The sequence below is a fragment of the Meriones unguiculatus genome, chromosome 1 (genome assembly GCF_030254825.1).
Source record: "Meriones unguiculatus strain TT.TT164.6M chromosome 1, Bangor_MerUng_6.1, whole genome shotgun sequence".
NCBI classification, from domain to species: domain Eukaryota; kingdom Metazoa; phylum Chordata; class Mammalia; order Rodentia; family Muridae; genus Meriones; species Meriones unguiculatus.
The window spans coordinates 111,142,877-111,153,437 of record NC_083349.1 but is presented as its reverse complement, the minus strand read 5'-3'; the positions used below and the strand labels follow the sequence as shown (position 1 = coordinate 111,153,437).

The 10,561-nt window shown below is 48.6% G+C and overlaps 1 protein-coding gene across 2 annotated transcripts; it reads left to right on the top strand.

Annotated features, from left to right (window-relative positions):
• The first annotated feature begins 294 nt into the window (after positions 1-294).
• Fkbp1b (FKBP prolyl isomerase 1B) lies at positions 295-10,095 on the top strand. 2 transcript variants are annotated; one of them, XM_021644973.2, is made up of 4 exons: positions 295-630; positions 4,310-4,357; positions 8,341-8,453; positions 9,432-10,095. In XM_021644973.2, the coding sequence occupies exons 1-4, from the start codon at positions 594-596 to the stop codon at positions 9,474-9,476; spliced, it is 243 nt and encodes an 80-aa protein (XP_021500648.1). In that variant the 5' UTR covers positions 295-593; the 3' UTR covers positions 9,477-10,095. The 2 variants fall into 2 exon arrangements, with proteins under 2 accessions (XP_021500648.1, XP_021500647.1); XM_021644972.2 differs by having other exon boundaries at positions 310-630; positions 9,477-10,095.
• Positions 10,096-10,561: the final 466 nt, after the last annotated feature.

The following is a 10,561-nucleotide window of genomic DNA, read 5'->3' as shown; positions in this document are numbered from 1 at the left end:
AGAATCATCAATTATTATTGGTCTCAGCCCGTTCTCCCCCTCCCCCTGGCTCTGCTCCTATGGATTCGGGAATCTTAGCCAGGATAGGCATCGGTCTTGTGTGCTTCCGTTGTGCTCTCAACCCTACGGGACTGAGCACATGTATTTACAGTGTTAGTTTAATTACCGGCTTTCTCTCCCTAGTCTGTAGGACCGGTGGACTCCCTGGAGCTTTGCATCGAGTAGGTGCTAAGTAAATACGCCTTGAGCGGATGGAAGTGTGGCTGTGCCGGTGCCGGCACGCCTCGCTCAGCCGCCCTCCCCTCCGCCAGTGGGTTAATGGTGGTTAGTCTGCCCAGGCTCCAGAGCAGCCGCGTCAGGGTCGCTTCCCCCGGGCCCCGCCCCGGCCGACCCCACCTTGTCGCACGGCTCCACCCCGCCGCCCCCTTCCCGGCGGCCCCTCCCCGCGCAGGTCCTGACTCCAGCCGCACCTCCTCCGGCTCTGCAGTGGCGGCCAGAAGGCGAGCCAGAGCACCTGCGGGGTCGGGCCTGAGCGGAGCCGGGGTCGGGGCAACCGCGAGGACCCCCCTGGAGGCGGGGCCTGTGGGACCACGATGGGCGTGGAGATCGAGACCATCTCCCCGGGAGACGGTACCGGGCAACGGGGCCCGGGAGGAGGAGGGGTCCCGGGGTGGAGTCCGCGGCAGGGATCTGATTCCGAGGTGGCTCCGGGGACCTGAAGGGGAGGGGGTTAAAGATGCGTGCGGCAAGAAGAGACCCCCCCCACACACCCACACACACGACTCTGATTCTTGAGGGTTCTAGAGAACAATTCTCCACCATCCTCCTCCAGCGCCCGCTCGCCTTGGGGAGTGAAGGTGGCCACCTTGGGGCAAGGGGGTCCGTGTCACTCTCGTAGGCTGTGGCTGCTGATGCCTGAGCTGCAACCTCTCCATTATCCGCTGCTGCTGACTTTCCAGGTTCGAATTTCAGCTCCGTTTTCCCAGTTCGGCACCAGGGATCGACCCTCTCTGGGGGTCCCTGCTGCACAGGGAAACCCCTCCTAATGCACCCCACCCCGCCGGTCCCCTTGTCTGGCAGCCCTCAGGTCTGGGCAGCAAGCAGTAAGCTGTAGAAAGAGAGCCAATTTGGGTGCGTGCCACGCCTTTGGCTGCTTTTGCTTCTTAGTTCACCGTCCTGGTCCTCCTCAGCCTCTCTGGTCATCTGCCCGCTACCTTGACCTCCACAGTCAAACCTCAAAACCCAGCCTCTGGACTTGCTTGCTTGACCCATGGTGCCTTAGCTAGTTCAACCAGAACTCGTGTTCCCTAACTTTGTTCACCCCTCAAGTCTGTCTCTGGGTCCCCTGTCTTCTGTTAAGAGAACCAAGTTTTTTTCAACTACTTAGAAACCTGGCTATCGATATTCAAGGAGTAGTTATTTCTTAAGTGAAATTTAATCCAGACCCAAAGCCACCCCAAGGTCTACAAGTGTTTAACAAGCAAACTTGCTGTTAGATATTATTGGCTCCTCCTCAGGAAATTGAAGGGGCTTCTTGGTTACAAAACGAGGGGTTCCCGGAAGTACCAGCTGCTACCCAGATCACTCATTCGGGGTACAGGTTTCTCTGCCCATGCAAAGAATCTTGGTGCTAAGGTTGAGGAAGCCTTTCTCAGGCCCTGTCACCCAGGCAGGCTCTGAGCTCTCGCCCCATCTTCATTCTCATTTCCCTGACTTCCGTTTAACCTCCTCTCCTCACCCCCCCTCGTTTCCTCACCAGTCTCCTTCTAAAATACAGGACTTAACAGGCCCCTCCCTCAGGCAGAAAAGTATTAAAAGATTCTTGCCCCTACTTCTGCTAGCAGTCTGGCCCCTTAGTGATAGACAGGGTGAGAGTGACCACGCTGCTCCCTCCTCTTTCCCTACTGTCCCTGTGCCCACAACCAACCTCGCCAAGCCACTTTTGAGTTGCTAAACACAGCACTCATTTAGCAAATATTTATGGAATGTGTAATATGTGCTGGGCCCCCCGGATACCTATGGGACCAATGGGCTCCCACTATAACTGGACTATCTAGGACCCTAAGACTTTGTGTGCTTTGGGCTGGAACCCAGGGCCTTGTGCATGCTAGGCAACTGCCGTACATCCCAACTCCGGATTCCAGGCTTCTGAACAGGTCTTACAGGTCGTTTCCCAGATCCCTTAACTTCTCCAGACAGACTTTTGCTCATCTTTTAACAGCCAATTGAACTATTTTCTGCAAGGCTTTCTTTGGCTTCCTCTGGCAGGCTCCTACAGTCCACTAGATGTTGACTGTGTTATGTTCCCAAGCTCGTAATCCAGCCTCGTGATTTTATATTCCACCCAATGTGCTTATCCAGTGTGTCAGCTCTGCATCTGCCTGCCTGCAGTGAAAACTTGCATGTCTAATAGGCAGCTCAAGATTGCCACCCGCACAAATCTGTTCCCTTCCAGTGTTTTCATCTCTCAAAACAGCTCTACCACCTTACAGTTACCCAAACCCCAAATTCAAGCATCTTCCTTGTTTTCTTCTTTTCCCTCCTCCAATGGTGAGAAGGGTGGTGGGCCGCTTCTCCCGTCCGTTTGCATGCCCTCGTCAGCCCTGCCTCCAACATACATCTTCAGCCTATTTCACTCCCTTCTCTGCTGCCACGACCTTAATTCGTGCCACCATTGATTTCTTGTCTAGATTATTGCAACAGATGTCTAACCACCCATCCCACGGGCAGGAGCCAGAGTGATCTTATAAAATCTTAATTCAGATTAGGTCATTCCCATGCTTTTAAACCCTTCAGCGGTTTCCTATTGCATTTAGTATTAAACCCATCTCTGCAAGCTGCATGGTGCATCTCTTTCATGTCCCTCGCCTCCATCTCACCCTCCTCTCTTCTAGTCTGAAAACATAGCAATCCTTTCCTGCGTCATGGTCTTTGAGTTAGTTCCTTCCTAAAGTACCAGCTCAAACATCACCATCTCCAAAATGCCTTCTTGGCATGCCCTTTCTGAAATTGCTGGCTTACCATGTCTCTGAAATTCATCAGTGTGTTAATTTTCTTTAGAGGACTTATCATCATCTATAATTATCTTATTTATATGAGCATTGTCTCCTTCCATTAGAATGTAAACTGGGGAGATGGCTTAGAGCTCTAGCTATGCAAACATGAAGGCTTGAGCTTGAATCTCCATCATTCATGCAAAAGAGCTGTGTGTGACTGCTAGTGCCTGTGACTCCAGCACTGGGGAGCAGATCCTGTGAGCTCTGTGGCATAGCTTCTGGTTCATTGACTGCCTATCTCAAGGAAATAAATTGGAAGGGGATAGAGGAAGACACGAAATCTTTCTCTGTCCTGCAAGCAAGCTCATGGGCATGTGGCATGCACACCTGTGCATTCAAATGCATGCACCACACACACACACCACCACCACCACCACCACCACCACCACCACCACCTCATCCCACACCACATGACCATCCCACATATACAAAAGAAAGAATGTAGACCCCAGGAGACCCCAGAAGAGCAGGAGATCTATCTATTGTTCTCTGCTGGATCTCCGACATTAGGGCACATTGGCCTGGCCATTATCAATTTCTTGTAAATGATTGCTTGACGGGGGTCATCACTCTTTAGTGATCTGAGATTTATGTTTCCGCTTCTATTCTTCATAAGTTCATATATTACTCTCTGTCTCTGGAACCTACTTCAGGTCTGACCATAGTAGGCTATTCGTGAATACTTGTAGAATAGATGAAAGTAAAGGGAGCAATAAAAAGTAATGGGGCTTTTTTTGTTTTGCTTTGTTTTGTTTTTGAGAATAGTAAATTGAGATCAATAACAAAGTTCAAATACAAGCCAGAAAGGAGACATCATTAGGTCTGGCTCATACAAGGCACAGAGATAGGCTTCTCTATGGTAAAGAGAAGTGAGTCAGTCAGGGTCATGATCAAACTTGGATGGTCAGGTGAGTTCTTCTTTCCTTTTTTAAAATTTATTTTTTTATTAATTACAGTTTATTCACTTTGTATCTTGGCTGTAGCCCCCTCCTTCATCCCCTCCCAATCCCGCCCATCCTTCTTCTCCTATGCCCCCCTTTTGTTTGTTTGTTTGTTTTTTGAGAGTGGGTCTCACTACGTAGCCCTGGAAGTCCTGGAATTTGCTCTGTAGACCAGGCTGGCTTCAAACACACAGAGATCTGCCTGCCTCTGCCTCACAATTGCTGGTTCTAAAGGCGCGTGCTGCCACTGCCCGCCTTGGTGAGTTTTTCCTAATACCCTAGGTTTTCATCTGCCTCCATCTCTCCCGACAGGAAGGACATTCCCCAAGAAGGGTCAGATATGCGTGGTGCACTACACAGGTAGGTTTTGCTCTGGTCCAGGCCTGCCCCTCTCCCAAGGCAGGGCTGTCCTCTAAGCTCCTCTCCAGAGGGTCTTGTCCATGGATTATCCTCAAAGCCCAAGGCAGCCAAGTTTCCTGTGACCAGATATACCTTTTCCTTACCCACAAAGACCATCAATGGTGCCAGCCTGTGGTAGAACCAAACACCTCTAGTTTCATTCCCTGATGGTGGGCAGGATGCTACCCTGACCCTCCTGCTCCTGTCTGATGTTTCAAACTTATTCTGAAATATCCGAGCACCCTCAAAAATCCCCCTTCCCCCTATTTTTCTTCTTTTGTGCCCTCCCACACCCACCAAACCCCACTGCAGTGGGAGGGATGGGGACAGTGTGCTGGGAGAATCCAGAGGAGGTTGCCACACCTCTGCTCTCTCTTCTTGGGGGATGCGTTTGAAAAACCCATGGACCAAGGGACATTCTATATTTATTTATTTTACTTTGTGTGTATGGGTGTTCTGGCTGCATGTATGTCTGTGTGCCACATGCTTGCCTGGTGGAGCTAAGAAGGTGTCAGATCCCGTGGTATTGGGGTTATGGATGTTTCTGATTCACCCTGCGTGTGCTTGGAACTGAAGTGCCGCTGAGCCATCTCCCTCCTCCCCACCCCCAGAAACGTTCTAGATGAGTTCTTTCGGACTGCAGGCAGTAAGACTGTTGGCAGGCGTTTGCTCTAAGAGGTGTAAGGATCCTGCCTTGTGACTCGCTTCCCAATGTGGCTAACTCTTAGGGTGACAGCCATTTAGCATACAGCAAGGCCAGCTTAATTCCTAGGACATATTCAGATGGGGCCATTTTTAGCAGTTCTCTAGGCCAGTGTGAAGCACCAGATTGGTTCTAGCAGATGACATGGCTGTTTTTTAACAGCGGTATCTCCAGTCGCTGATGTCAGCACACCAGGGCTGTCTAATCTCTTGGTGATGTGGCCTAATTACCTTGGGGCTTCTGGAGTCTCTGGCCAGGGTAATTGATTTGTCTGTTCTCCATGTTGTGGACAGACCACTGTTTATCAAGTTAATGAAACCGGATGTCCTTTTGCAAAGTTTCCCGACATTATATACCTCAGGTAGGCTGTGTGCCTTAAACACTAACATCAGCTACTGACGGCTCTGCCCTGGGAGAAACTGTCTTAGAAAATACAGCAGGGGACTATATGTAAGAAACTTCTGGCGAACTTTTAAAAAATTAAATATAAGCTGCACACTTATAATACCCACACTTGGGAGTGGGAACAAGAGAATCAAAAGCTCAAGGCCAACCTCAGCTACAAGGTGAGTTTGTGAAGCTAGCTCACAGGTTGGAAGAGGACATCAGATCTTTGGAAACTGGAATTACAGACAGATGTGAGCTGCTGTGTGGGCTGGGAACCCCGGTTCTCTGGCTCTGCCATTGAACTTTTAATAGTATCTTTTGAGCAGAAGTTCTTAAATTTAATGACCTTATACTTACCAGTCTTCTCCATCATGCTTACACCTTTTCCTGTGTTCACTTCAAGAAATCCTTCACTATATTATGAACGTACTCATTTATTTCTGTTTGTCACCTAGTAGAAATGGTGGTGGTGTTGTTTTTCTTTTCTTTTTGTTGTTTTTTCATTTGAGACAGGATCCCATGTTGGCCTTGAATTTGTTCTATAGTCAAGGCTGGCCTTGAATTCCTGGTCCTCCTACCTTCTGCCTGAGTGTTGGGATTACAGGTGTGCACCATCAAGTCCAACTACTTTGTAGAAACTTTGAGTAGTGGTAGTAGTTTGTGGTGCTAAGTATCGAACTCAGATCTTTGAAACTACAGTTGAGTATCCCCTCACTATACTACAGCCCAAGCCTGAAGTTTCATGATATTATCTTCATATTTAGGTCTATGATTCACCTGGAATTGATTTTTGCGTGTGGAGGTGCTAGAAGCTTAAGTCCATTTTCCCCCATGTGGATACAGATTTGATCCAGTAGTGTTAATCCAAAAAGTCATCCTCTATTTGATGTATTACAGTGGCATCTTTATAAAGGAAGTAAACATATTCATGTGAGCCTGTTTCTGGATTTTGTGGCTTTGGCTGAATTTACAGTCACAGATAACGGTTTCATGGTTTCAAGTAGATTCAGCTTTATGAAACCTGAAGGCATTGGGGAATGGGAAAGCCAGTCTATAAACAGACTGTGAATGTGCCATATTCAAGCATGTATTTGTCCAAGCGCATGTCTGTATGGATATACGTAGGTCTGTCGATCTAAATATTTTCTTAGCATCTGTTTGACCATCAGGGCTTCTCTCCTGAGTGTGTGTGTGTGTATGTGCGTGTGAGCAGCAGAAATGTCTCTGCGAATGTGGATATCTTAGCAACTGTGTATGTGCATGAGTTTGTGTTTGATCTCTGTAGCATCCATCTGTGTGTATCTCTGGGTAGCCAGAAGGGTTTCTCTTTTGCCACATTTAGAACTTAGGGCAGGAGCCCAATCTATTCTACACAGAAGGTGGGTAAATAAGACGCTCTAGTACACACTCAAGTTGCTGGAGTTCAGAAATAATAGATGCTTAGACGCTTAAGCTGGCAAAGCCTCCGTTAAACATGGAAACTATCTCCTATATCACCCAGTGAGTCAGTGCCAGACTGCAGTCAAATCCCTGTGTCAGCTGGGTGTGTGACTCACGCATGAGGAGGTGAGCACCTGGAAACTCCTGCAAGTTCAAGGCCAGCCAGGGCTACATACTGAACTCCAGGCCAGCCTGAGCTACAGAGTAAAACTCTGTTGAAACAAAACAAAACCTCAAAACAATAAGAACTCAGTTTTTGAACATAACCAGGCCAGGTCTTCGTATAGTCCCAAATTCTCTTACGTGGTGGTTTAGCAACTACAGAGGTCGTGGAATAGCATGGTATACAGAAAATTGAGTCTGGGGCTGGAGAGCTGGCTCAGTGGTTAAGAGTACTAGCTGCTCTTGCAGTGGACGTGGCTTCAATTCCCAGCACTGATATGGTGCTTCACAATCATCTGTAACTCCAGTTCCAGGGTATCTGATGCCATATTCTTCCCGTCAGGGGCATCAGACACTTCTATGGTGCCCAGGCATACATGCAGGCAAACACCTATACACATAAAATAAAATTAAAATTTAAGAGGAAACTCTAGTCTTCGAGTGAGAGGACAGATAAGCAGTGGTGCTCTGTGTCCTTGGGCTGATGGACGGCGACAACACACTGATGTCGGGGATCACTAGACACCATGTGAAGAAGTTAACGGCCCGTACAAACCGCCAGAGGTCATACCTGCGTGCTCCAGGATAAAGCAGCTGTTTGTATGGGGGCTGGGAGGTAACACAGATCGGCCGAGTCACCTTGCGCTTTCACTGCAGCAGGGGGTGATACAGCAATGTGATCTCTGGGCTTTGCATTCTGAGGAAGCACTGAGAACGTTAGGTGAGGGCTGGTCCTGAGACCAGAAGGCCCGAGGAAGTAGCGTGAGAAGTTTAGGAGGTGTAGAGGAAGTTGAGGATGGTGTGCTTTGAATAGGCTTTGGATTCTGTTCCAGGAGCTATTGAAGTGTTCTAAGCAGGGAAGTAAATATCAGAACTGTGTCTAAAGGGAAAACAAAGAAAAGTTGTCGCTGTGGAGAGGGAAAGCCAGGCGAGGCGTGCACGCGCCAGCTTCTAGAGGCCGTCCCTGGCCCCGAGGAGATGTGGTGACTCAGTGAGACCAGAGCGGTGGCAGTAGCAGAAACCAAAGTAGGTGGATTCTAAAGAGATATAGGACTTGGTGACAGGCTGCATGTGGGGGTGAGGCAGAAAGATGGGTCCAGGTTTCCCGCTTGCTTGTCAGGGCGTCTGATGGGGAGGGTCGAAGAGGAGCGGACTTAGGCTGAAGAGAAGAGGAATTCCTGCAGACTGCTGAGTCCTACTGTTAGTTCACCCACAACCACAGCTCTTTTCTACCCTCTTCTTGCTTTGATAGGAATGCTCCAAAATGGCAAGAAATTCGATTCATCCAGAGACAGAAACAAACCTTTCAAGTTCCGAATTGGCAAGCAGGAAGTCATCAAGGGCTTTGAAGAAGGCGCTGCCCAGGTAGGCTGAGGATGCGCAGTGAGGTTTTGAGGGAGGCTGAGGATTCTACCACTGTGCGCTGTAAAGAGCGGTGGATTTGGGCCCTCCCCTTCTCCAGGGGCCCTAACGCAGACCACTGCCTTGACTCCGCCGCCAGGATGCAGCAACGCCACCTAGTGCCCACTCCTGCCTCTGTCCTCCCCCTTTTCTGTGACTGGCACCTCTGTGTCTCATCCCAAGCATCCCTCCTAGGCTGGCTTGAGCCAACAAGCTGTCTGAGTTAAAAAGAACTAGAAATGGATAAGCCAAGAAGTGCTTTGGTTTTTGCTTTTTAACAGTTTTGAAGCTATTTCAGATATAATTTTTTTTTTTTTTTTTAGTGAAGCGCCTATATAATTTTCACCAGGCTTCCTCAAATGTTAACATATATAAGCCATACTTCAGTGATTCAGCTAGAACTTTAACATCGACACAATTAGCCAGTCAGCTCGAATTTCTGGAATTCTTTGAAATGCATACCTCCCAGCTATCCCACTGGTGAATGGCTGGTGGTGGACAGCGCTGACGGGTTTTGGTTCCAGCGCTCCCTCAGTTTCTGTGGGAAGTTGTAAGATGCTCCACTCCTGTAACTTTGTCTCTGTCACCTTGCTGTGGCCTTGAGTTGCTGAATCTCAACTATTCTTGTCACGGTGTCGTCAGTGCTGTTCCTTTTAGGCTACTTCGGAAGAGGCCCAGGAATAATTATGAGCAGACACAAGTGTTTGGGCCATGCTCTAGCAGGATAACCAATAACATTTGCTGCTTGAATGAATCTGAGACTACTTTGTGGCTGTTAACTGCCCCATAGTCGAGTCTATTTTGAGGCAGAATCTGCATATTTAAGCTCTTAGCTTAACTATAGTGTGCCATGTATAAAATTAATCTCAGATCTTTGGAATTACCGTAATGATGGTTTGGGGAAAATGCCATAGTTATCTTACTTTTTTCTTTTAAATCAAGCTGGGTCCTCTTTCTCCTCTCCCCATCTGCCCCCATCCCTGCTAGATGAGCTTGGGGCAGAGGGCGAAGCTGACCTGCACCCCTGATGTGGCATATGGAGCTACGGGCCACCCTGGTGTCATCCCTCCCAATGCCACCCTCATCTTTGACGTGGAGCTGCTGAACTTAGAGTGAAGGCAGGAAGGAACTCAAAGTGGCTGGAGACGGCTCCTGGTCTCTGTTCTAGCCTGCTCTACCACTGGGATGGCTCCTCCTCTGTAGGGCTCTTGATCAGTGTGATCCCACCGCTTCTCTTCATTATCTGTTCCTTCTGCCCAACTTGCTTTGTATGTGCCCACCATTTAACCATCCCCATACCTCTTTGCTTGAAGGAACTTTAGTTACAGAGCCAAACATTTCAGGCTGTACAATTTGTGTGTTGCATGTAGTAGCCATTCCTGATCACAGGACACAGATCTTGTTTGCACAATCTATATTGCCTTAGCTGCACTTAAGCCGGACATACAAGGTGCTCAGACATGCACTGTACGTGGTCACACAGAGGGACTTGAGCAAGCTACCTTTGCTGTCACTTTCTTACCTTTTGTTGTCTGCTCACGTTAAGCAGTGCCCTCTCTGGAAACACTATGTAAAATAAAGGTTCCGTGCTTGGCATCTTCCTGTCCATCATGTTGTGGGAAGTCCTTTAATGACACACAAGCCAACTGCCCTTGGTGAAAGGGGGTTTCCAAGTAGACGGGAGTGTACATGATAGCTGTGTGAGCCAGCTGTTCATGCTGAACCTTGTTCCCGCGCTTTTAGACAGGCTCTCAGAGGCCAGGCTGACCTCACTCCTTCAGCCAGCCTGCTGACTGGTGGGGTTACAGGTGCATACACAGCACCACGTCTAGCTTTACTTTTTCAATAAAATGATCACAAATCCTCTAAGCATCTTTGTAAATTAGCTGTTACCCTACTAGATTCACTAGCTCTGAGTCCTCTGCATAACTAAGCCAGCGTCCTAGCAACCCTGGATGGGTTTGATGTCCAGGTGGTCCTGCAACTTCATCTGTTTGAAGAGAGTGAGGGCTGAGCTTCCCTCACCGGACAGGAACCATATGTGTCTGAGCAAATGAATGTGTTAAAGGCTT